Source organism: Magnolia sinica, chromosome 5 (genome assembly GCF_029962835.1).
Source record: "Magnolia sinica isolate HGM2019 chromosome 5, MsV1, whole genome shotgun sequence".
Taxonomy (NCBI): domain Eukaryota; kingdom Viridiplantae; phylum Streptophyta; class Magnoliopsida; order Magnoliales; family Magnoliaceae; genus Magnolia; species Magnolia sinica.
In genome coordinates, this window is record NC_080577.1 from 115,559,631 (window position 1) to 115,586,978 (window position 27,348).

The 27,348-nt window shown below is 40.4% G+C and overlaps 2 protein-coding genes across 7 annotated transcripts; one reads left to right on the forward strand and one right to left on the reverse strand.

The window, feature by feature from the left end:
- The first annotated feature begins 1,153 nt into the window (after positions 1-1,153).
- Positions 1,154-21,994, forward strand: LOC131246889 (uncharacterized). 6 transcript variants are annotated; one of them, XM_058247351.1, is made up of 9 exons: positions 1,154-1,398; positions 2,778-2,893; positions 4,537-4,590; positions 4,744-4,768; positions 6,870-6,992; positions 7,091-7,254; positions 7,808-7,877; positions 8,619-8,717; positions 15,833-16,054. In XM_058247351.1, exons 1-9 carry the CDS (start codon positions 1,210-1,212, stop codon positions 15,917-15,919), a joined length of 927 nt encoding a protein of 308 aa, XP_058103334.1. In that variant the 5' UTR covers positions 1,154-1,209; the 3' UTR covers positions 15,920-16,054. The 6 variants fall into 6 exon arrangements, with proteins under 6 accessions (XP_058103334.1, XP_058103335.1, XP_058103336.1 ...); XM_058247352.1 differs by lacking the exon at positions 15,833-16,054 and adding an exon at positions 16,140-16,498 and having other exon boundaries at positions 1,156-1,398; XM_058247353.1 differs by lacking the exon at positions 15,833-16,054 and adding an exon at positions 16,065-16,188 and having other exon boundaries at positions 1,156-1,398.
- Positions 16,371-18,103, reverse strand: LOC131246891 (F-box protein At5g50450-like). Its single transcript, XM_058247356.1, has 4 exons — positions 17,907-18,103; positions 17,624-17,786; positions 16,598-17,404; positions 16,371-16,547 (listed from the first exon to the last, which is right to left on the reverse strand). Exons 1-3 carry the CDS (start codon positions 18,077-18,079, stop codon positions 16,802-16,804), a joined length of 939 nt encoding a protein of 312 aa, XP_058103339.1. The 5' UTR covers positions 18,080-18,103; the 3' UTR covers positions 16,371-16,547; positions 16,598-16,801.
- Positions 21,995-27,348: the final 5,354 nt, after the last annotated feature.

Here is a 27,348-nt window from a genome sequence, read left to right on the forward strand (position 1 = left end):
ATCGTTATTTATATTTCAATAATATTCATAAAAAATCGTTATTAAATTATTATTATCTTCTTCCTTCTTTAGCTTTGGATTCCAAATATCCAATTATCTCTTAAAAATAATTTATCGCTGTCAATAATAATCCAATCGGACCAACAAAGTCCTCCTTAATTGGAAAATCATAACCACTGATATTAAGAATTGTTTAAGTTGAATGTGGAAAGTTGTAGTATGCATGTTCCCGACTGGTGTCTTGGTAGATCTTGAATTAGGATTTACAATAATAAATTATTGTGAATGATTAATGATTATTACTTACTCTGGTAATTACATAATAGTTTTATAATGTTAAAATATAATTAAGTATATTTGACTCTTGGAAGCGTCATACCTGTTAATTCCAACACTTGGAAAACAAAATAGACCTTAAAATGTTAAAATGATTTATTCTACGTGGTGAGCCCCACCTGTCGGAGTTGAAAACCCACAATTCCGCGGGCGCATCTCTTAAAAAGGACCAAAAATCTAATGGTAGAGGCATCTGTCTGGATCACGCGTGGCACATCAATCTGTCAGTCGTACCATCTCACTCTATCGGAATCTTCTACAATACCTGTAAAAAAACCTGGCTATGTGGGGCTCCGTCATCTACTCCGTCAATCAGGTAATAGGCATTATGAGGACCGTACATTTAAAGAATAAGCCAGATGAAATAGTAATGCGGACCATACCACATTAACGGGTTTGATGAAAGATGCGCACCAGGCACGGAGGCTTCACACACGAATCTGTGGGTGCCCATCCCCACTATTCCATGTAGTGTGGTCCATCCGAGCTTTGGATGTAGCTGATTTTTTTCATTATGTTCTAATGTAGATAATAGAACCTGATGGACGGAGTCGATTTTACCTACAGAGCATGGTGGGCCCACAAACTTGGCTGCATAAAACAGGTGTTGTGGACCACATAGCTCTCACTTTCCAGAACTTAGGCCGTTGCTATGAAGGCCATTGAGAAGTGATCATCCAACGCTAATCTTTATTTAATTTCCATCTCTGATAGGGCCCACTGGATGTGAGGTTCTGATTGATTCATAAACCGGACAGGTATACAGCGGAGAGAATGCTCTACCGTATTCCGGTTCTTCACGTTCTACACTATAACATCATATCAATCCCCACCAATTGCTCTCTCTCTCTCTCATTTACTGAAGGACGGGTGATGGCGACAGAGTCGATCACGTGTGGTGGAGGCTCGCTCTGTCTCCGGCGCGATCTGGTAAATCTCCCATTCCCGATTCCACTCGGCCGCGACTCTGTAACTCGCTCCAAGCAGCGACTCGCCATCTCTGTCTCAGCCATGGCCAAACGCAGCCCCAAACGTCTCAAGTATTCCGCTCCGCCTCGTAAGGTATGTTTTTTTTTTTTTTTGGGGGGGGGGGGGGGGGGTTGTGTTTGGACGAGGTATTGAATTGAAGAATTGAATTACAATCAATTTAGATCGATAAAGAGAAAAAAGAAAGAAAGAAAAGGCTCAATTAGCAGAGGGGGAATGATATGGTTCTTAGCGTTAGACCACAAGCTCGTTGCTGGGGAGCCTCCACTTGTGTACAAGTGGCACGTAACTCCAATCCGCACCTTCCAAATGGCTGGAACCACTCTGGATTCTCCAAAATGGAATTGATTAGTCAATCCTCAACTCTGCTTCATGGACTTCCTTTTTTTTTTTTTTTTTTCCAATTTTACCGTCGATTGGGTATCCTCCACCCATCCGGTCAAGATGATACTATCAGTGTGATTATCTGGATATAATTCCATCTGCAGTGGGTCCCACTATTTGGGTGGTTCAGATTTCAGGTATACGCCATGTGTACGGTACCGGAGGCCTGCACTGTAGCTATGGTACAGTAATTAGCAGACTATCACTCCCCCAATTTGTAATAACCTTATCCAGTCAAAGGCTATGGGCCAGATTGCGATTACATTGCTTTCAATATGGACTTGAAACAAACACAGATTTAATTTGATGGGTGCATCTTCATTGCCAACTCTAGGAGTCTCGACGGAACCAAACTCCCTCAGTTTTGTCTTCCAACATAGCCTAAATAGATGAACACGCTTTTGTTTGGGCTGTTATTCTAAAAAAAATAATAATAGCAATATCTTTTAGAGGGTAATTTGTGCATTAGGGGATGTGTTTGGATATGCAAGTGAATCAACATTCAGTTCAATCAATAGGAATCCATAGGGCATGACAAAAGCTAATGGCATTTTCCTAATATTCATTGTGAGCAAATGCCTCCCAAATTGCAATTATATGTCATTCAAATTGGAGTGCAAAACCCCATTATGAATGCCAATAAAGGAAAGGGCACTTTGGTTGTTTCCAATTTGTCTTACTGATAATTGCAATTCAACTCGATTGTGCATCCAAACACACCACTAAATTGTGATTTTGGAAAGTTCCATTCTGCTTTTGAACGCCTAAATCGTATATGACAATGATTTGTAATTGTGCTAAAAATGTTCTTTAGTTGCTTCAATTTTTTGTTCTAAACACTGTTTTTGTTATAGGGAGACAACAATTTGATTATTTCCACTTTGCACACTAGTAATTGCAATTCATTTGATAGTGCATCCATAAATGTAATAAGTTCAAAATGTGGGAGGTTCCTTGTTCCTCAACTACATTTACTTAAGAATAGGTCAGTCCTAAATTACTTAAGGAGATGCATAGAACAAATACAGATACTTGAATTGTTGTGCTCAAAATGATCTTTGTTTTCTTAGGGGGATGGCATGCTTTTTGTTGAAGTTGACCCATTAGGAGCAGAGACGTGGAAATTGGAACCAGTGATCGAACTTCTAAAAGATGGAGCAGTTGGGGTCATTCCCACCGATACGGTGTATGTTTGTCTTAATTGTTTGTTTCTTTTGCAGCGTGTACTTTTCTCTTTCTTGCTTGCTTTCTTTCTTTTCTTTCCTAGTAGTTTGGCTTGTGGAAGCAGTTCCTGGTCAGTAATCATTACTAATTCCTCATTCCCACTCCTATTGCAATAAATAAATGTTTCAAGTAGTCAGCCAAGCACCGCATAGATGATTGGCTGACTATTTGAAACATTTATTATAACAGTAAGAGTGGGAACAAGGAATTAATAAAGATTGCTGACCAAGAAGCTTCCCAAAAACGATCGCTTTCAATATCTTGGGTCAATAATTCATGAGAGTGGAGAGATTGAGAAGGATCTTACCCATAGATTTCAAGCGGGGTGGAAGAAATGGAGATGTGCCTTTGGAGTTTATGTGATCGTTGTATACTACTCAAACTGGAAGGGAAATTTTATTGGATGGCTATAAGACCAGCCATGCTTTATGGGATAGAATGTCGGACAGTTAAGGAATTACATGTCCATAGGACGAGTGTGGCTGAAATGAGGATGTTGAGATGGATAAGTGGCAAGACAAGGAAGGATAGAATTAAAAGCGAATGCATTCGTGGGAATTTAGGAGTAGCACTGATAGGTAACCAGATGTGAGATGGTTTAGTAATGTGCAACTGAGACCAAGAATTGCGCCGGTTAGAAAGAGTGAGTTCATACAAGTTGAAGGCTTTAAAAGGACAAGGGGAAGGCCCAAAAGGACGTAGGTGGAGGTAGTAAGAAAAGGCTTGATGGCTTACAATCTAACTAAAGCTATTTTCCTTGATAGAGTGCGATGGCAGAAAATGATTCATGTAACCGACCCTAGTTAGTTTGGATAACGCTTAGATGATGATGATGACGACAACGACGACAAAGACCATTCATTAAGGTAACCATCAAGACAATCATGCCTCTAGCTTAAGTTGACTGACTGAGTTAGAGACTGAAAGTAACAAGAAAGAGCTCTTTAGAAATGTATCAAAGCTCATAAATTTTAGAAAAGGAAAAAAGAATAGACTACTGAAAGGGCCCAGGTAGGATGGCTAGTGGGAAGGAACAAGGTGTCAATGATGGACAATCTTTCAAAGAGGAATATTATTCTTCTGAATGTATGCCGTCTTTGCTTTAGAGATGCAGACTCGGTGAATCATTTATTTCTCCATTGTCCTTTTGCTAGAGAGGCATGGTGCCATTTCTTCTAACTTTTTGGAGTGCTTGGGGCGTTTCCCAGTTCGATAGATTTTTTTCTCTTATCATTGCATGGAGAGGATATAGGGATATCAAGGAAGAGGATATGGAGGTTGTGCTTGTTAGTGGGTTTATGGGCTCTCTGGCTCGAAATAAATGCTTGATGTTTCAAAAACAAAAATGGGAGGATGATAGATATTTTTAGGAGGGCTAAATTGTTTGTGTTGGATTGGGCTCTGGGGTGGGGCAGCTCGCCATTTCTCCCCGGGTGATGGACGTAGTTTTGTTTCTTTTTCATGCTCTCGATGTATATTTGTTTATAGTGGTTGCGACCCTTTAATGAAATTACCAATTTAAAAGAAGAAAAAAAAAAAGGGACTTGATTTTTTGTTTTTTGTTTTTGTTTTTGTTTTTTTTTTTTTTTTTTTTTGCGTTACCAGGTATTCTATTGTTTGCGACATGAAAAGCCGTTTAGCCATTGAACGTCTCCGCAGGTAACAATTGTCTTCATTCACTTCTTTTAGAATATGATGTACCGCAGCAAGTGTGATGGCTTTAGCTATGCTAATCAGATTCTATGATAATTTTTAGTGAGTTGATGTGATATAAGTGTTTAACAATGGGCCCACGTGGTTTTGTGTTTGCAGAATCAAGGACATTGAAACTTCAAAGGTAAGAGATATGCATGCTTTAGTTTCCAAATTAGAGCACTTAATTGGAAGCTTCAGCAGGACATGGAACTTATTCAAGTGAATGTGATTAGGAATTGTGTATTACTGAAGATAATAGCTATCTCTACTATACGTAACAGCAATAGCTTTGGACATTTTTGCCCTTGCTATTAGTCTTCGCAAAATTGGTTAAGAGGGTAAATTCTTCACAAAAATGTAGTTGCTTGGCAGGGAACGGTTGAGATTTTACTGTACAAGGGACGGCATGGATTTCAACCCTTCCTTTCACTTTAAATGCGTGGAGGCCACACCAATCACCTCTCCTCTTCTCTATGTAGCACGCACGAAGAACTATGTGACAAAGGTTGTGTAGGACCTGCCCTAATAACTGTGTGACATCCACTCCATACACTTGTTGTGTTGGCCCATGTTAAAATGTCAGGCCAAACAGGGACTTGAGTGGGCCAAAACAAGGGAAATAGTGAGCATGGGTTGCTCACCATTCCCTTCTCTCTTTCTATGGAGCACACAGTGGCCCACCTTTTCCTCCACTCCCCCCCCCCCCCCCCCCCCAAAAGAATTTCTCTCCCTTTTCTCTATCTATCCCCTCACTCCACGTGCATTGCGCATGCCGTACCTCTTAATAAATGTATAATATGGGATACTACCATACAATGCTAGGACAAAATTATTAGCACTTCCATTTGGTCCAAACATTCCGTACAGGTAGTGCCCATCTTTGGGGATCCAGATCGTTCATGGGGTGGGCTGGGCCTCACTGTGGCTGGGTGATTTGCCAAAATTCTTCTCCACCAAACAATCACATATCATCCAACTAGTAGACTTTTCTCCCTCAAATATGGACTTTTGGCTTCTTCTTTTTTCAACCATCCTTCTCTAATGGGATCAGAAGAATAATGGTCCCCAGATTGTAAGAAAAGCGAATTCTAGGATGTTAGAGAAATGTAACAAAATAGTAATTAGACACTGGATGAACTGCCAAATGCTCCTTATATTGTCAGAGTGCTTCTGCATTATAGGAATGCCTTCTATGGTGAGGATATCTTCTTCTTCTTCTTTAAATGTATTTATTTGAAAGATTTATTAAGGCCTGAAGGCAACGGAAAGAAAAGAAAAACAGTAGGAAAAGTGAAAAAAGAAAAGGAAAGAAAAAAGAAAAAAGAAAAAGTAAAGAAAACAAAACATGGAAACAACTAACTACGAGCCTAAGGAGAAACCCCAGACCCACAATCAGGGCATCCATTCTCTAATACAAAAGAACCTGATTCAGGACGCTATTGGTGGACCTGCTTTGATTCCGGAAGCACTGGATGTTTATTTCGCTCCAAAGGGACCAGAGGACAGCAGGCAGGGCCACCTTCATTCTGGTTTTGGATGGTCCACCGACTGCTCGGCTTTCAAGCACAAGGGGCAAGCATTCGGAAGGACCATGGAATGCTTGCGGAGGTTTTCAATGGTCAGGATTTTATTCCTCCCAGCAAGCCAGGAAAAGAAGATATGGTGAGCATATCTTCTTTCACGGAAAGAAAAAAACAGGCGCACACACACATGATGAACTTCCATCCTTGGATAATTACAGAAGCTATCCAATCCACATCCACTAGTAGTGGCACTTGGCATTCTGGAATATTTCCCATTTCAATACAGTTATAGAAAACATCTCAATAATGCCTGTCAATTTCCAAACATTAATCTAATTTAGGTGATTTTTGGTCTACCATCATGGACTTATTCCACAGTTGACTTTTAGTCCATGACGGAAGGTGTTTAAAACTGACCTCAGGTGATATGAAGCCTCTACTGCAAGTGACATTTGGTGTCAACAATGAAATAATCTTCCAACTGTCTGATTGCCCCTAGCCTTAGGATGAGAGGGGTATTGTTCTGTCCAGCATCGCCCATCCATAAAGGGACCCAAATCACTGAAAGGTTGGTCCCTCTTATACAGAGTACTGCTGGCCCTGGCGCGGTGCTTCAGACTGAGCAATTGATGTATTTGTTGTTAATACTAAGCATATCAATGTAGTGGTTACTGTCTTTTGTTCAAATCCCATGTTCTGATGATTGTGTGGTCTGTGCAGCCCCTCAGTATTCTATGCCACACTTTTCGAGACATTGATACTTACACTATGGGGTTCCCTCGTGGCAACGGCCAAGGTCAAACCAATATCTTTCGAGCTGTTAAGCACTGCTTGCCTGGACCTGTAAGGACGAGAACCGATCTTTGATGTGAGCTTCCCATAGAATATTAAACTTTGTTGATGTGTCTATCGATAGACATTTGACAGTTTCCATACAACAGTATACTTTCATCTTACCTGCAAGCAAAGAACTGCCGAAACAGTGTACAAGGTATGGGGCTGCCACTAAATACACCTCAAGGAAAAATGTTGGTGTTCGCATGCCGGATGACGCTATCTGTCAAGCCATATTGGAAAAGCTGGGTGCACCTTTAATAAGCACAAGGTTTATTGGAACTTGTCAGCTAAGTTTATTTATTTATTTTTATTTTTTTACCTAAGTTGAAGTAGTTTTATTGACGACCACTTAATAATCCACAGGACTACCCAAAATTGTAGTCCTCAGCCCCTCCACTGTACACAGTTCTCAGCCTCGGTGATTGGAACAGGTCCAATCATCCAGTGGGAACCATATTGGGTGGAAAATGGTGTAATGATTCTGTCCATGCAGTTAAAAGAACCTTCGTCTTTGGAATGTGAAATGGTAGGGCATTTTAGTTTTAATTATCTGTTCTCGCATGCCATAGAGGGGTCTACCATGCTATCTATTCAGTGGGATTTTACCATGGACCATCTGTGGTGAATCATTCAGGACGAACAATTCTGATCATGACGAGTGGGTCTGATGTATGGTGGTTATCCCGGTGACTACAATTTCAGTCCGTATCCCAATTTTGCATGACATTGTTTGGCAAGTTGATGTCGAAGCCATTTAAATATTTTCATGTTACAACACTAGCTCATGTTTTCTGACCATATATTTTAATAATTTTTCTTAGTGTAAAGTGGCCAACGCAAGATGAGTGGATGATAGATCCTGTTATAATTGCTGATATTTATGAACCTGAGGTATGGACAAATTTTAATTGATGTTGGCATGGTTCCAAGGTCTTATTTTCTTAAGTTAATTCTCTATTTGCTTCATTACTCTCTTGATCTGAATGGTCTTGGAAAATATGCAAAGTGTTGATGCATCTTGCTCCAAGGCTCTGCCAACAAATTATGTTACGTGGGTGAATACTTTATCAGTGTGGTTGAATGATCGAACTGCTCAAGTTGAGGTGGAAAATGACCAATGTCCATTTTCTGGTTCTCTTCTGATCGAGTGGTTAGGATGGCTTGTTTAGCATATTTTTTGGGCCATGGCCCATATGGTGGGGCCTGGCAGATGAGCATACTGGATCTAGTACACTTATTCACTATGTCTCCCTGGGAACTTGGCTGCAATCTCTTGGTAAAATCAGATGAAAATACATATGCTGATCAGCTGACCTGTCAAAAGGCCATTGACGGAGAAACACGGTGCGTGGACAGCCCCAACCATTTAAAAAGTGGTGCAAAAAAATCGTTTTCAATCACTGTGATTTTCAGTCTATGGTCTATTTATTGCCTGCAATGAATTGATGATATGGATCATCATACACATATGGTAAACCTGTGAGGACAATTTGTTTCGGATGCATAGATATTCTGTGCCAGGAGTTGAAAATGTTCACATATTTCAAATATTTTACTATCAGGTGTGTTGTTTTCTGGATCATTTATGCTTTCAAGTTCTGACTCTTGATTTGCTCTGTTTAATTATTCTAGGGCCTGGATTTTGTTGTTGATGGTGGCATTAGAGTGGCAGATCCATCAACTGTAGTTGATATGACAGGAAGATTTCCAACAATCATCCGTCAAGGAAAAGTATGTGGTTCCCATCTGGCATCATTCAGTTATTACTCTTGTTTACTGCACATCACATAGGGTTGCAACCAGCCCACAAAATGCACTCTTGAGTCCAATCTATGAGTCGAGGAACATACTCTAAGCTCAGCCCAACCTGTGATCTAAGGAACCTTTCTTGGGTTGGGTGGCGCCCCCTTCTCTTGAACAAGTCAAGCTGGGTTGGGCTGCTTCTTTTAAGCTAATGAAACCAGTGAAATTGCGTGGATTGTATACCACGATGCGTGTGGAAGCTTAGAATTACGCCTAAGTCATAGGGGAGAGGGAATAGGACCACTTTAAAATTCTTTGCCTAATTAATACGATTTATCAATTAAAACTAATAAGGCAAATTAACATTTAGGCTTCCAAGCCAATGTAGGTCCACATAGACTACAAAAGATGCAACATTATAAGCAACTAGTTTATAAAGAGGTGATGAACTTGTTTGTGCTTACAAGTTAAGTGTCTAGTATTCAATCCAATTCAAGCATACATATAATTTAACTAATTAAACACATAAGCATGAATAGAATTGTGCTCAAATGATAATCACAAACATAAGCATATATAGCAGTTTGGTTTTCCTACTCTACTCCTGGTGGGCGCACTCTCCTCGAGTGTACTCGTATTCACTATTTTCGGAGTTTTCAATACGTTCACACCTAACCTTTACAATGGTTTCTCTAGGCTAACCACTAACCTACACGTACACTCCTGTGTTGGAGGAACATGTTTTCACCTGTGTCGGCAGCTCCCACAAGAGACTTTAGTTAGCTTTCTATTGGCTAACCAACAACTACTAGCGGTCTTAATCTAAGGCCCTGCCTACCCTCCCTCCAAATGCTTCCTATGAAGACTAACATGTATGCACCTGTGTCCAGTGAATTTATCCCTACGCAAGAGACTAAGTCCTATACAAGAACTTATTTAAGTTTGGGTCACAAACCCTACACTCAATCCTACACAAGGGAGGAGTGTGAATGGACTACACAATTGACAACTTGTCGGATTGAGTCCCTTTGGTAGCGCCTTCTTGAGATGCTTCTTCAATGCTCTGTGATGCTTGAATCGGCTTCTCAATTGATCCTACATTTGTCGATGTTGTTGGTTTAGCTTCAGAAACAAACACCTTGCATGCGATGTACCAATGAAATAACCAAGGTGATGGGAGAATGGTTGAATCTCCTATAACTAAATGTAATAGTTGTTTCCTAGTAGGGATTCACATAGGCGGGTCTTTTAGAGGATTTAGACAATGACATACATATAAGCTTGGTGTCCAATCTCTAGAAAATGGTGGAGATCGAGTTTATCTTCATCATAAAGGTTGGAATCCTCATTAGAGTAGTAAAGCTTAAGCAGATGACTTAGATCTTCTTGGTTTAGAGGCTTAGGATGAAGGATATGAGTAGAAAATTACCTAGATTTCTATTGCACGAAAAATCCATCCAAATGCCCAAAGCCCGAATGCCCTTTATATAGATTTCGGTTTGTCATGGGTAGAAAACGACATCATCGATCGATTAACTGAGGGTCGTCGATTGATCGAACTCTATCGAATTATGCCAAAAAATGTGTAGGACAGTAATGTAGGGGCATTTTCACACCGGGCTCGAGTGGGTCACCTGTGGGATGCAGGGGCATAAGGGGGGGGGGGGGGGGGCACGGGGGAGGTCTCGTGTTCGAGACTCCTCACCGGGAGGGTTTACCGCCTTGCCGGAACTTAAAGCCGGGTAGGTGGGACTTATTACAGCGGTTATACTGCGACGTGGCTCTATACGGGATACAAATTACCTTTATAACTGTTATTTTGGTGTGGGTTATGATCGGTTGTCGGGACACAACAAATAAAATTAAAATTTTTCTTTTTGTTGACTGGTGCATGTACTATATACGCGCGCGGGCATACGCGCTTACGCGTGGGCGTACGTGCGCGCGCGCGTATAATTGGGAAGCAGTGATTAATGTGCATTTCACACTGGGCTCGAGTGGGGTAGCCCGTGGGATGCGAGGACACACTCGGGGTGGGCAGCCCGTGTGAGGCGGTACCCATGTGATTTGGGGCCCACGAGGGAGGTTCGGCCGAGATCCTAACTCATGAGATGTGGGGCTTGGGCTATGAGATAAAGGGATTAATTCGCCATGCTCTAACAGTTCGAGCTTTTAGAGCAAGTGGTTAATTGTCCTGCATCAAATTGGTATCAGAGGGGGAGGTCTTGTGTTCGAGACTCCTCACTAAGAGTGATTAATGAAGAGACATTTTCACACCGGGCTCGAGTGGGGTCGCTTGTGGGATGCAGTGGCACACTTGGGGTAGGTGGGGCCCACGGGGGAGGTCTTCTGTTCGAGACTCCTCACTGTGAGTGATTAATGCACATTTCACACCGGGCTCGAGTGGGGTAGCCTGTGGGATGCGGGGACACACTCGGGGTGGGCAGCCGGTGTGAGGCGGTACCCATGTGATTTGAGGCCCACGAGGGGGGTTCGGTCGAGGTCCTAACCCATGAGATGTGGGGCCTGGGCTATGAGATAAAGAGATAAATTCGCCATGCTCTAACAGTTCGAGCTTTTAGAGTAAGTGGTTAATTGTCCTGCATCAGACAGTTTTGGCCATGTTCGATCAATTAAGTTTCGCTCGAGATTCTGCTGGACCGGGCAATTTGGTTTCTAGCAGCTCGGGACCTCTTTAGTCTATCTAAGCATGTTCAAATTGAGCTCCTAAAGCTAAATGATGATAAATCAAGGGATTACGTATTAAGGTCAGGATCATCTAGAGGTTAGGTTGTTTTGGGTCTAAGGTTATGGTTAACAAGACACCTCAAGTTACATGTTCTTTACTCCTTGATTCTCCTTGTCCTCTTGTGTCTTCTATCTTCAGCTTTTAAGGGCTCAACTGACTCACTGACACATGGACTCACTTGATTGATAAATAGGTACACAAATCAGTGCACTAACAACTAGGTCTAGCCCAAATAAATGTCGTCCCAAGCCCAGGTCTTCCAACGCACCTGCCTTGAAGCAAAAAGCCCAAACCCAACACAAAGCAGGCCGGATTCAGGCCAGGCCAATTGCTGCCCTAGTGGCACGTAATGGTAACTAGCACATGGAACAAAATGGTGACACGGTTTTGTATAACTATTTTGATGGAGAGAGATCTCAATTGCAACATGATGGATCCCCCTCTTTGACCATTGCATGATAGGGGGATGGTGGATTAGGTCTCGTCCACATCGTGGGCCATAGGTGGATGGCCCTTGTTCAAAAAATTGACAAATCAGATGATCTATGGTATAATTGGTAGCTTTCAAGTGGATAGTTAATGATTGAGTATGTCCAATTTTGGGGGGAAGTATTGATCAACACCAATGATAATTGTGATATCCTACCGAAAACTAAAAATCCTGAAAAATAAGAATAGCTTTTTGCCTAATTTTTTTGGGGAATTTGTTTCTTGGTATATTTGAACAACACTCAAGTTGTTTCACATCAAAACATGAATTTAGTGGAGAAATCGTGATTCGAGCGGGTCAGGTCGGAACCTCAAGGTGAGCAGAGTTTGTTTGAATTATTATTAAAATTTTCAACAAAATAGCAAGAAAACAAGTAGAAATCCATATCTATACATGAGTTTCATGACATTGATTTCAAGAAAGAAACATCAATTTTGAATGTGAAAAAGCATAAGAAATTGAAGAAATATGATTTGTTCCCTTTTCACCATTTAAAATTGCAATATGAATGGAAAAATACATTTATGAATCTAAGCGATTTACAGGTTATCTATATTCCTCCTTTTCTTTTAAAATTTTTTTAGATAACTAAATTCTTAAAAAAAAACGTTTTTTTGAGATAGTGATAGGCAATGGGTGAACCCTTGCATATTTCTATTAGATAACTGCACATTATTATTTTCAAAAGAAATTAGTTCATTTACAATGTATTTATTAATTAAAACAATTATTTATTAAAAAATTTGAAAAAAAGAAAAAGAAATGAAACTTCTTATTGATTACTATAAAACAATCCCTGAAGTTTCAATGAAACCTATTATGTGCACTTCTTTTTTGAGATATTATGATTTAAAAGTGTGTGTTAAAGTCTTTTTAAACAACTCCTGAAGTTTCATTGAAAATTTCAACCAATTTTTCAATGTTTCCCCAAGTTTTTCAAAATGCATGATAAATTACGCAATACAAACGATATGTCTCATGCGATAACCAATACGTATATGTATCCCAAGGATGTGATAAGTAACGCGATACTGATATTTCGAACATTGGTCATACTTAATCTGATTGTGCCAGTCCAACCATCACACATGATCGTGCATCCTCCACTTGCCCATATGCTTCTAAATGATTGGATGTAAGTCTATACTTCATTTGAATTCTTTGAATCTACGTCATAAGAATTGGGCGCTTTAATCCCAGGTCCTGTATCAGCTGTCGCATCCACGAACATCTAAAAGTATGGGCAACAGTAACATGTGGAGGAATACCATCATGCAAGAACAACTTTACATCTGCCTTTCCAAGATTATCCACTATTTTCTTTGATCATATGTTTCAATTTCTTTCGTGTGCTAGTGGCCTCTTTAAACACTTACATCACCTGGAGGTGCTCGTGGCTCTCTCTCATCAGCAAGATTGTGAATAGGGAGGGTTGGGCTGAGAAGGTTGTGGCTCTTGTCATCATGTGCTAAAAGCATGACGTAACCCCGCCCTAGCGCCTCCAAGTAATCCCCTGCTGTCATGCCCACCCCCACCCCCATCACAAACCGAACCATTTCTCCCAAACATTCAACGCCGCTCTTTATCCTCATGTCGAGATCGTAAACTTTCCCTCCTCGCAATCGTCATCTCGCTATTTGAGTTGTTCCCCGACTCAATGTCTTCATCAGGCAGCATCGTAGGATCCCTAAACACCTCTGCTCTACATGCATCAAGCGTAGCCTTCTTCTCTTTCTCCCTCATCATCTTTTTACCTTTAATTTCTTTTAAGTTCTTCTACATGTCCTCCCTTACTGCTTAAGGGACACTTGGACACCCTGAAACTTGACCATTTTATGGGCCAAGTGTTGTTTTAATCAGGTTATGCCCCTGCCTACACTCTTGCTGCAAAACTTCCACATAATTTGTTGTCTACTCCAACGTATCCTTACTCCATACTTTTACCCTGCATCTTCATTCTCATTCTCAGTCATCCCCAAATACGACAATTGCCAATCAAATTTAAAACACAATAGTAGAGTAGACTAGACAAGACAATGCCTCTGGCACTCTGCAGTCTGCACAAGCCACAAAGCGACGAAATAAACACCACAAATAATAAAGAAAATGTGTTATCATTGCATCATCATCTCAGAAACTAAACATGTATAATGCATCATTAACTAATTGCAAATTCAATTTCAAATTTTGAAACAAGGAAAAAAAAATCTTAAAAATCAATCAAATTTCTGATTTTCTCCAAATTGGGCCCCCAACTTCGATTTCTCCAACAATAACTAAATCGCCAATCAAATATGATTTCAAATACTCCCTCTAGACATGCGTTACATTTCAAGTTTCAACATATAAAAAAACAATTAACAAAAAAATGAAATTGAAGAAAACTAGACATAATATTTGAAAAAAACAACCAAACTACTCAGATCTAGTGTAGATCTTAATAAAATTATCCCCCCCCCCCCCCCCCCCGACTTTTTTCTATATAAAATTTAATGTAAATCTAATCCAAAAAAAAAAAAAAAAAAAACCTCCCATTTCCAGATCTGTGATCAGATTTTAAATATTATATATATATATATATATGAAATTTTCAAAATTTTCAACAGATTTAATAATAATAAAAAAATCAATCAAACAAAATAAAGAACCCCAATTAAAAAAAATAAAAAAAATAAAGATTTTCAAAAATTGGGTGTAAATATCCAAAAAAATCCAAAATTGATCAAAATGATCTTCAAATCTAGTATCTGGGCATATAATAAACATTATTATTTTTTGATCATTCAAATCGGTTGAAATATGATATTTTGATCCTCCAAGTAGTTGTTAACGGCGCAGAAAGTCCATATCCAATGATGTATTTGAGTGATTCAAAGGCTTGAGGGAGAAATGAGGGAGAGGGATCGAAAAGGGAAAAAAATGGGCATACCCTTTTTATTCTAACCGATACGGGTATAGAGTATATCAGTACCGATACGGGATGTATCGGCTGATACGGCCGATATGAGACAATCGTTTCCGATATGGCTGATACAGCCCCATACTGCATATTGTATTGAGCCAATACGGACATGAAGCCCAAACCCAGGTGCTCTCTCTCTCTCTCTCTCAAAATGCTCACAGAAGCTCATGGTTTTAACTAACAAGTAGGCCTTCTTAATGAGGAAACATTATCAGCATTTGTCTTCTCCTCGTTTCTTGGTCGTTGATCCGTATTTGATGGATCCGAAAAGAATGTAAGAAAGTTCCTTTGGTTGATTTTGGTAGAGATTTGCTAAGCCCACATGTGTCCAACAAAGCTTGTGTACGCGCTACATGTGCCAGCATGCACATAAGTGCGATGTCTAATCCATCCATCTGGTTGGTGCGAACTTGTGCATGTTTTCCAAACATAAATCTTGTCCAATCAGCATTTGTGCCCCAATATTGTTAACAGGTGGATGGGTTGGAAGACTTCAAGCTCTTCAGAGCCCATTCATTTATTTTGCAAAGTGTGGCCCACCTGACCGTTGGATCAACCTAATTCTTGGGCTAGGTCATCAATATGGTGGTGCTGATCTGATGGATGGATTAGATCTCAGTGCCATGTTGGCACATTTGTGGTGTGTAAAGGAGCTTTATTGCACAGTCGAAGCTTGATTTCAGAATTCTGAGATGAGTAGATTTTGGAAACCAAGAAATTGTATTGAGAGAGAGAGAGAGAGAGAGAGAGAGAGAGAGAGAGGAGAAGCGTAGATTTTGAGTCAAACCCAAGAAATATTTGTAAGAGCTATGATAGGATGCTACTTGATGGAAAGAAATTGTCTGAGAGGCTGTGCTCTTCTCTCTTTAATATCCAGCCAGCTGACAGGAATTCCCTATCAGACTTCTAGGACCGTCCGATTCGGGGAGACTGGGATCCATCAATCCGTACGAGGTGGAAAGTTGGTTGGGCTTAGGGATGCGGGATAGGAGAAGTGGATTTAACTAAGGCCGGTTAGAGGTACATGTAAATTAAAGGCAACCTCCATTTGAGGGAGGTAGTAGTTTAAAAGCAGCTCATGGGAGTCCTCAACCAACCCATGTGTTCACTCTCTTGTTTCTATTTATTTGTAAGGTATACTGTGTCCAAAGGAAGCACGCAACAAAGCCAGGTATCTAATTTCCATGATGTTGTCAGGGGCCCAAACAGGAATGGATGATTGTAACTGATGATGAAGTTGCTACCTCACAAAAGGGAGAGCTCCATATTTCCACCGCTGCTTAGTACGGTAGCATTTATTTCATCCATGGACCATGGCACAGGCAGAGGCAGAGGCCTCTGTAATTTTGAGTGGACGCTGGTGGTCCCGGAAAGAAAGTAAAGAAAATTTACTGACTCTCTCTCTCTCTCTCTCTCTCTCTCTCTCTCTCTCTCTCTCTCTTTTTGTATATATGACTTGTAAATGCTTGTGAAAGGATATAATGGTTTAATTTGATCTGGAAGTTGTAGACATGTGCCTAAATCCAAGGAAGATAAAGATGAGGTCGAAGAGCCTTTCCAACCTCAAACTAGTTGAAATTTGCTTCATGAAATGTTAACGAACATAAGGAACACTCCCTCTTCCAAACAGAAAGCCCAAGCAAATTGAAATATTTAGCCTACCACACACACACAGAGGGGGGGAGGGATACCATGCAATATTTCTGGTTTTACAATTGGGTCATGGACACAGACACCTCTCCAAGGGTTTAGAGTTGCATGGACTGTGTGAGCCCCACCATTTCGGATCATCACACATCTAATAATAATAATACTGGAGAAGTATACAAAAGAAGAAGAAGAAGAGCTAATCCATCATAACTCTGTTACCATTAGCTCCTGACCACAATCTCATCATCGTCATTCTCATCCTCAACATCTCCATCATGTAGCCATTGTTCCAAGAGTGCACACTGCACTTTATGTTGCAGCTTCCAGTCAACCGCTTGGCATGCGCGGGAGCAGTACTTGGCAATCCCGCACCCCGAGCAACGCCGGAACTCATTCTGCCTCATCTCTGGCCTCCCGCACCCTATGTGCCTACACATCCTCTGCTCTGCTTGTCCCCTTGACCTGAACCACTCCACCATGAACTGATTCACTGGGTGACCCATGAGATGCGATGAAGAAGATGAGTTGGAGCGGACAGAGTTGGCTTGCATGAGCAACCGGTGCCCCTCAGTGATGTTTTGGCGGACACCATAGCCATCCTGGAGGCAGTGGCCTAGCTCACGGAAGGCGTCCACATGTCCGAGGGAGGCGGCTCGAGCACAGAGGGCAATGCCGGTTCCAAGGTCCTTGTCATTCTTGCTGCAGCTGCTGCCGTTGAACTGAATCACAGCCAAGGAGTAGAGAGCGGGCGCATGCGCATGGATGGCTGCTTTAGCAATCAGTGACACACCACTGCTGTGGCTTTGCATGCAGTAGAATCGGATCTGCAAGAAACCGAAGACACGATTTAGTGACAAATCAACTGTGATTTCCACAGAAAGAGAAGATATAATACGCAACTAAAATCAGGCCTTTGGGTGGTTGTGCATAAGCAAAGCAGGACTTGTATAGGATTAGGAAGAGATGAGCAAAGAGACTAGATTTATTATTATTATTATTATTATTTTCAATAAAAAGGTTGACGATGAAGTGCCATGTCTTACCATGCCTAGACAAAAACATGCTTCGACATTCCCGGCATCAGCGCAGAGCTTGAAGAAGCGATGAGCAGAATCCGACCAGTTGCTCGCCTTCACCGCCAAGGATTCTGGAGAGGCTCTCGATAGAACCAGAGGATGCTGGCCTAAGCTGTTGAGTCTCTTGCATCTGACCATATGAAAATTTCAACAACTCGAGCAATGATACCTATGATTCTCTCTCTCTCTCTCTGATTCTCTCAATAAAAGAAAAGAAAAGAAAAGAAGGATTTAGAGGAAGAGAATGTACGTAATGAGTAAGCTTATGAAATCAGATGGCGATCCTGCAGTGGAGCTGAGCTTTGTGAGGATGTAGACGATGAGATCATCTGGCGCTCTGTTAAAAAAATCTGTTGCCGATGTCGACCTTATACTGCCAATTTCTTCTTCAACTTGTTTGTCCCTCATCTTTTTATTCTTCATCTTCAATTGAGAAACAAACCAAAGAAAGAGAGGAGTGAGCGAGCGAGGGAGAGGGTCTTGCTATATATTGATTTGAATTGCCTAGTGGACAAGAAGCACGCACGTAGATACTGTGCACGTCCCACAATGATATAAGTGTTTTATCCACCCGCGTCTGCCCACCACTGAATACTCTCATAGTTGTGTTTTCTCTTCGGTCATCATTATCTAGCTTCCTTATGTGGTCCACTTGAAACATTGGACCTGCCTCATTTTTGGGGCTCATGCCTTGAAATTATAAAATTAATATTAATAAATAATAAATAATAAATTGGTAGAAAAAACAAATACGTTTTGCCATATATTCACACGCAGTACGGATGTCGGTGGTGTGTTCTACAGTACCCCGAGTACGTTGCATAAGGAGAAGCGGATTGTGCGGAGAGCAACTAACTCTGCTATAGCGCGGTTATTAGTAAACTGTGGGGCCCACTGTGATCTATGTTTCATTATCCATTATTATTTATTTTTTCAGATCATTTTAGGGCATGAGCCCAAAATTAAAGCATTTCCTATGCTTCAAGTGAACCGAACCCCACATCCACCATTGAAACCTTTTTAGTGTTCATAGTGACGTTTATTTGTTATCCAACCTTTTTCATAATATCACAAACACATGATGCAAACCTTAGGCGTCAAATTCCCACTATTTTCTATGTTGTGGTCCACTTGATCTTTTGCTATACTTCATTTTTGGGATCATATTCTAAAATCAGCTGAAAAAAGTGTTGGATCACGTGGATAAAACATATACATCACAGTGGGCCCCACAGAGTTTATTATGCACATCCGAGTTAGTTGCATTATGATACGTAGACAGTTGGGTGTCAATGGGCCGGGCTCCGGCCCACATTATTAGAATTTTAAATAGGGCCGACCCCACAGCTTGACAAAAAAATTCAAAACGGGTCGAGACCAAACCAGGCCCGGGCGTTGACACTGCTAAGTAGAGCTGTACACGAGTCGAGCCGAGCTGAGTATTGCCTAGCTCATGCTTGACTTGCACTGCCCGAGTCCTACTTGTACTCGGCTCTGCTCGGGCATCGAGCATGGATTCCTTGCTCGTGCTCTACTCGTCCGAGTACGAGCCGAGTACAAGCAGAAATCGAGCCAAGTCAAGTCCAAGTTTTCGAGTCGAGTTCGAGTTCGAATTTGAGCCCAATTCAAGTAACAAATTTAACATAAATTAGCTATATTAACATATATTAACAATTTTAACATATATTAGCTATATTAACATATTAACAATTTCTATATTAACATATATTAACAATTTTTGACATACATTAGCAATATATGATATCAATTTCTAAAATATATTAACAATTTATACAGAAAACTAATAATAATAAATCAACACCACACAGTACGAGTCGAGCACACGAGTCGAGTATTGCCCAGCTCGTACTCTACTCATAATCAAAACGAGTATCAAACTCATGCTCGTGCTTGGCTCAAACTCATGCCGAGTCGAGTCGAGTCGAGTAATTCCGAGTCGAGTCGAGCGAGTAACAGAGCTTACTTTGCTCGTGTACAGCTCTACTGCTAAGTCTAATCTGGAAAACGATTGCCACCCACACCTGTGAGAGGAAGTTCGGGTACTAAAAAGTCAAGTGGGCCCACCGTGATGTTTGTGGGAAATCCACTCCCTCCATCCGTTTTGAGGACATGACCATGAAAAAGATCCAAAACTCAAGTGAGCTGCATGAAAGAAAAAGTGTGCTGGATAATGCCCACCGTTGAAACCACCCTAGGATTCACTGTGATGTATATATGCCATCCAAACCTTTCATAAGGTCATTCCTACTGGGATGAATTGAAAATACATAAATATTAGCCTGATCCAAAACTTTTGTGGCCTCATAGATGTTTCAACCATGGGAATTCAATCCTTACTGTTTCCTATCATGTGGCCCTTGACTTTTGGATCTGCTTCATTTTTGGACTCGTGCCCTAGCGTGATCTTTTTTTTAAAAAAAGGATGAATGCTGGGATTCTTACAAACCTCATGGTAGGCCCCACCTATCTTCTTAGGGCAGTAACTTCTAATGTTCGCATGCAATCGGCATCTGTCCAATTCATTGATCTAAACAGTGCATCGCATGGGGTAGCATGCAGATATCAGGCACGGATTGAGTAGTACTAGGGCTGAAAGTCGGGCAGGTTCAACCCAACCGACCTATCACCGACCCGACATTGGGTTAGGCTGGGGCAGGATGTATCGGGTTCGGTCTTGGGCTTGGGCTATATAAACACCAACCCGATAAAACTCGGCTCAGGCTTCGGTTGAGGTCTCGGGTTGCCCGACCCAATCCGAACCTAATCGATATATAAGTTACTTATAAATTATAATTAAGTGTGGATCGTGAGTGTTGAAGACACAAGAAATTCAAGTGTCTCTAGGTCTCATTAGTCCACGTCATTTCCAATGACTCAAGCTAACAAGATACACCAGATTTCTCTCTCCCAAATAGATTGCATGCTACACAACACGAATTTTAAAGAAATGATTGTCCTATTTTAAGTTGTTTATTTAGAAAAATTGAAGTTCTTTATGATAAATAATTACATGTATAATTAATAAAATCATAGGTATAAAAGATAAGACATGTATTGAAATATAATAAACTAATGTAATAATAAAAATATTAGCATGTATCCACCCAACCAATTCAACCGAACCTGCTTGAGTTGGGCTTGGGTTGAGAATTCCCAACCCGATGTTGGGTTAGGTTGGGTGTTTGGGCTATGGTTGAGTACCAACCCGAACCAACCCGCCCAACTTTCAGCCTACCCGCACACTAGGACTTATCTAAAGACCCTGTCATGGGATATGTGGGGCCCACCGTGATGTATACATTTTATCCATGCTGTCCATCCATTTTGGGAGATCATTTAAGAGCATGAGTCCAAAAATAAAGTAGATTGAAGGCTCAAGTGGACCACACCACGTGAAGTGGTGGGGATTGAATTCCCAACGTTGAAAACTTCATAAGGCCCACCGTGACGTTTATTTGCCATCTAACCTGCTCATAAGGTCACGTAGACCTGTATGAGGGGGAAAACATAAATATCAACTTGATCTAAAACTGGCTAGGATCCAGTGGGGTAGTACCCAGCGCCGGCAATTATAAGAGTAACATGACAGTAGTTAATCATTTGATTAATGGTATTTAATACATACTTTTAATACTGTTTACACAAAAATGGGGTCATTTATGTTTTAGGGCCCATCATGGATTACTTATTATTATTATTCTAAAGAATCACTTTTTGTTAGTCAATTGTTAACACCCATTCATGGCTTAAAAAATGGATGGCTGTAGTATGCATTGGATCATCCAATCAATCTATTTGCATGGTTGACTATGAAATGTGTTTTTAACTTAATGAATGGTTCAGATGAATCAATTAGTCTGTCCAAGTGAGCCGACACAAATAGCATCACTATAACTTAATTAAGGGAGGGTAATCTCTCTCGTATTTATTTTTGCTCTTTAAAAGTCGATTTAATTGATCTGTTTTGACGTGTGATGCATGAACGGTTCGGATTGTCTGGAGTGGATGATAATATTTTGAGTGGACCCTACGACAGAAATGTGAGGATGAAGAGAAAAAAAAAAAAGTATTGGGTGGTTGATAGGTACAGAGGGCGACTGACTCTGCCACAATATTGTTAAAAAGTTTGTAAGCTTCTTACTATTCGTCGCATTGCATGGTTGTTTGGATTCTTTCACGCTTTTTATCCATTTCGTTTTCGGAGGCAGGAGGGAAGATGAGCTTTGTACGTGCAAAATTACCATTTTTCTTGTTATCAGGACCGTCCGTCCATTTTAGTCTCTCCTGCAATATAATGTGCTGTCCACGTCCTACTTACTGACTTGATTATGGATGGTCTTGATCTTTGCTAAGTATGATATCTTTACACGTGGCTGAACGTACGGGACTCCTCTGGATCTACAAATGGCATAATCCTATAATCCTGTCCCGTCACTTTCGTTGGGCATGCATGTCTTTTCTCGCCCACTTTACTACGGTATCTGATGCCAACATCTGTAGTTAGGATGTAACAACGTACGACTCTAATCACCCGCCTAGCTTTCTCAAATGCCAATGCATGCTCTCATCATCCCCTTTGATAATCTGGAGTTGTCATTAGAATATGGGGATGTAAGATATCTATTTAAGTTAAAAAAAAGGGTTGTATACAGTGTGATCCAGAGTACCAATATTATTGGACTCCACTGATTCATTTAAAATGGTGTAAGAGGTGATGTGTAGATCAGAAGAGTTTTGATGGCTGGATCTGAATCTACAAAGGGCATAAATAATCATGTCCTGTCACTATCTACAACTAGCAAAATCTTGTCTCGTCACTTTCATTGTATAATAATGTCTTGTCACTATCTACAAATAGCAAAATCTTGTCTAGTCACTTTCATCGTACATGTCTCGCCCACTTTAATTAGCACCGAATCTGACACCAACTGCGAACATACGTAGGTATGATGCAACGAGAACTAATCACCCGGCCCTAAAGATAGAGAGGAGCAAATGTAAATGCTCACATTCCTTTGATAGCTAGACTCCTCATTTAAGATATGGGGCGTGTCTCAAACCTTGAAATACTTTTGAGCATCTTTTATGGGTTTTTTTTAATAAAATTTTTAACATGGAATTGTGTAAATAGCTTTGATTCAATTTTCTAATGATTTAACAGGCCTGATGGTTGGGGTATGGCCCACCTAGTGGTTAATTTGTTTCCACATTTTTCATGGTTTTGGTATTGAGAGAGAGCATATGTCATGATCACTTCAAAAGCAGGACGCTGATTTTATTGGATAACAAACTACTACTACAGTAAGAAAACGAAAAATATAACTGACTTGATTGAATGACAACCCACTGTTAAAAACAAAATAAAAAAGCGTTGATTAACCATGCAAAGAGCATTTGAAGGGAACAAGGGGAAGAGGATAGCATGTTGTACCAACAATCGAGATGAGATTAAAGTTCCATGGGCCCGACCCATGGTGATGTATTTATTTGATCCAAACCCTACATCCATTTAGCGATATCATTTTAGGGAATAAACCTAAAAATGAGTCATATCCAATGCTCAAACGGACCACACCACAAATATTAGTGGGAAAATGATTCTCACCATTAAAATATTCGTGGGGCCTACTATTATGCTTATTTTCCATCCAACCATTTTATAAGGCCACCCAGGCTAAGGGAAAAATATCGGATCCATTCAAAACTTCTATGATCCCTGGGAAGGTTCCAACGGTAGACATTCAATCCCCCACTCCCCCACTGCTTTATGCAGTGTGGTCCGCTTTATTTGAATTTGTTTGCTCAAGTTTTATAATGATCTCACTAAATAGATGGACGGTTTGGATATAACACGTAAATTAGGGTGGGGCACACAGAACTTGGTGACGTCAACACACCACCGAAAGGTGTGCCGTACACCTGGCATTCCGCTTCATTTTAAAGTTGCTTGGTACTCAAACAGCCGGCAAGGGAAACAGGTTGGCTACTCCCCCTGCCACTAGCCCGGTGGCTGGTGGTCGGTGCTTTGCTGGCCGACTATGAAGTATGCCTTTTGCCGTTCATCCATTTTTATATCATTTTAGGGCTGGATCACAAAAATGAGAGGGATATAAATCTCAGGTGGACCACACCGCAGGAAAACAATAGTGATTGGATATCCACCATTAAAATCTTCCTAAGGCCTACTGTACTATATATTTGACATCCAATATGTCGGTTAGGTCATACGGACCTAGATGAAGTGAAAAAAACAAAGATCATCTTGATCCAAAACTTTTATAGCCCCCGGAAAGTTTTTAATGGTTGAGGTTCAATCAACACTGTTTCCTGAAATATGGCCCACTTGAGATTGGAATATACCTCATTTTTAAGGCTCATACGTTAAAATTACCTAGAAAAATAGATGGACTGCAAGTATTTATTTTTTGCTGAATTCAGGCCATTCAGATCTCCTTTATATGGCGTGGGTGAAGGTTATAGCCAATATTCAGGCCGTTGCAGCTCAACTAGGGTTACGTGAAAATCAAGGGCGGCCACTCTCAGCCAACATGTTCCTTGTGGTGCGGTCCATAAAACATTGATGAGTTGAATGATCTTAACCATATCCAATGCTGATTTTGCGACTGGTCATCTTATATTAAAGAAAAGAGTGCCACACACTCTCCCCATTAAGACTTCCCAATGGACAGACCTTTAAAAATCCCTGAATCCAAATCTGCTTCCAAGGGGCTCTAAATTAAGTAATAATAATGACAATAAATAAGGGAGGATGGGCCAGGCTTGATAATGGAGTTGCCTTTAAAATTTAAAAATAAAAAAGACCCTCCATTTAGGAATTTGTGTCTGATCTAAGAGCATGCATATTGTGTTCTTAGAATAGATGTTTCCAATATGTTTTTGGGTTGCTCGATTGGTCAAGGGACTGACCAATCGAGGGTCTACGCAAGTGGTCGAGGCCTCCTTAACTCAAAGTCCAGCAAGCTCAGTCTTTCGTGTGTCCAGGACATTCGACCAGTCGAGGGTGCTCTTCGACCAGTCGGAGCCCTGGCTCGACTAGTCGAGGGTTACACAGATTCTGCACGGATTTTGCGCGGACTGCTTAAATTTAATGCGATTTCTAAAATTTTCTAAAGAGGTGCGTAAGTAAACTATAAATAGGAGTCCCTAAGGCTATTCTAAAATATTCTAAAACTTCCTAAATGTTTTTCAAGAGTTCCTAAAAAGGTTTTAGGGTTTCTAAAGGGTATAGCAAATGTAAAAATCGATGTTGTTTGAATCGGGTAAGTCCTCTCTCTTTATAATTTCTATTTTAATATTAGAATTCTGTCACTTTGTGCCGTGATTTTTCCCCGCAAGGGTTTTCCACGTTAAATCTTTGTTTTGGTGTCACTAGATTGCTATCCTAGATCTATATCTCTGTGATTCCACAACACAAATCTCCAACATATTGCATCCTCAAAATACAAGATCCAAACCTTTCATCGTATTAACCTACCATGCATATGGCCATATCCAAAATTGGCTCAAGGCCACAATCCTAGCCATACAGTGGGCAACTTAGAAATAGATGGTTAAAGACAAAAACATTTTTTCTTTTTAAAAAAAAACGTGGGCGTTTAAATTAGGTAATAGCCCACCAACTAGGACGTGAATTCTGGGCTGCCTGTTAGAGCATTCCAGACTAAAGATACAGCAGTTTAGCCACTGCGGGCCACATGCTGAGTGGTCTAATGGAACCATCCGCGATCCACGTTCTCAAATCTATGGTAGAAGCGCCACCCTATGGAAATTAAGATATATAAATGGATAATCATAACCAAACATCTGAGGATGATTTTAGAACAATGAAAAGTAATTTTTTTATTTTATTATTATTATTATTATTTTTTTTTTTTTGGGGTTTAGCTTGTTAGTACACATTCATGTCAGTACACGCACTCCATGGTAGCCACCCCCCACTAGGGATCGATACCCAGACCTCAAGTGTTGAAACGGGTATCTCCACTCTGTCTGCCAGTTGAGCTATGGATATGGGTGTGAAAAGTAGTAAGGAACATCAGTGAATGTTGATCAGTAGTAGTAATAATATGAACAGCTCAAATTTTCATATCGTCTCCCCGAGCCATGCAGCATTTGCTTAGTTGGGAGAAAATAAGGTTCTAACTGTGGATAACCTCCAAAAATGATGATTCTTCCAAATGATTGCTTTTTTCTAATGTGGCATGGAGGGGGAATATGCATATATTTTTGGGAAAAATGTTTGGCCTTTTTCTAGCAGGTATTTGGTCCATATGGAAGGAACAAAATGACAGATGCTTAAGGAACCCTCAGCATGATGTTTTGGAGGGGTTTTGTTGGGCTATAAACATTTTGTAATAGAATGGGCTTTTTCAGGAAAAGTTTTAGCTCAATTTCCAAATTGTTGTATTGAGCTTTGATGTTCGCCTAGTTTTTTTTTTTGGGTGTGTTTTGTATTCTTTCAGCTTCTGCCTTTCTTTCAATAAAATTATCAATGATAAAATTATATATATATATATATATATATATATATATATATATATATATATATATATATATATATATATATATATATATATATATATATAACCCATCATCACCACTTGGGGCATGTAGCTGCCAAAAAAGTATGTTGGCTTGTAATTAAGGTGGGGCACACACAGAAAGAATTGGGAGAGACATTCACCCTTGAGTTTTATAAGGCCACCATGATAATTATATAAAATCCATTCTAGCCATTTAGATGCTACCCAAAACAGGCATAAAGGGTAGGACTTGAACCCATCTCAGTTTTTTTTGGAACGGGTGACCCTGGCTCATTTAAATTGGGTCGTTGGTTCATGAAAGAACTTGTTACACAACCCAAGCAACACAAAATTCTATGGTGCCTACTACAATATTTGTGTGACATCCATTTTGTCCATCAATTTCTCCAGCTCATGGTTTAGGATGTGATCCCAAAAGTGACACAAATCCAAAACTCATGTCTGCCACATCACAGGAAATAGCGGGGATTGAACGCCCATAATTTAAACATTATTGGGGCCACCATGATGTTCTTATGCCATCCGACTTGTTCTTCCAGGTGATTCCTAGTTTCCCTCCATGCCAGGAAGACACATATATCAACTTGATCCAAAACTTCTATGGTTCCTGAGAGCCCAATCCCCATGATTTTTTATAGTGTGACCCACTTGATGTTTGGATCCGATTCATTTTTGGGATCACATACTGACATGAGCTGGAAAAACTGGGATGAGTTTGGGTGAGGCCCATCTTTTGGACACATAAAAAAATCAGGTAGGGTTCAGGTCTCACGTTTTGAACCCAATTAAAAACCAGGTCTACTTGACCGGTTAAAGTCTGGTAAGGTTGGGTCTACTTAATTTTAATAGTATTATTAAATGATAAAGAGACCCCATATCCAAGCGGGACGCGTACACGTACAATCTAATCCATCCATCGGGTGGGCTGAACCATGTAAATGCTCTTATTTTCCCTAAACCCAAATCAAAAACTAGATCCAAAGACCCGATGGGTTCCAAATGGATAACCCTAATGGGTACTCAATCTCGATCAGTCTTGATATGGGTTTTGACCTACTTATAATGGGTCCCACAAGTAAGATGGTCTAATTTGAGTATGCCACATGT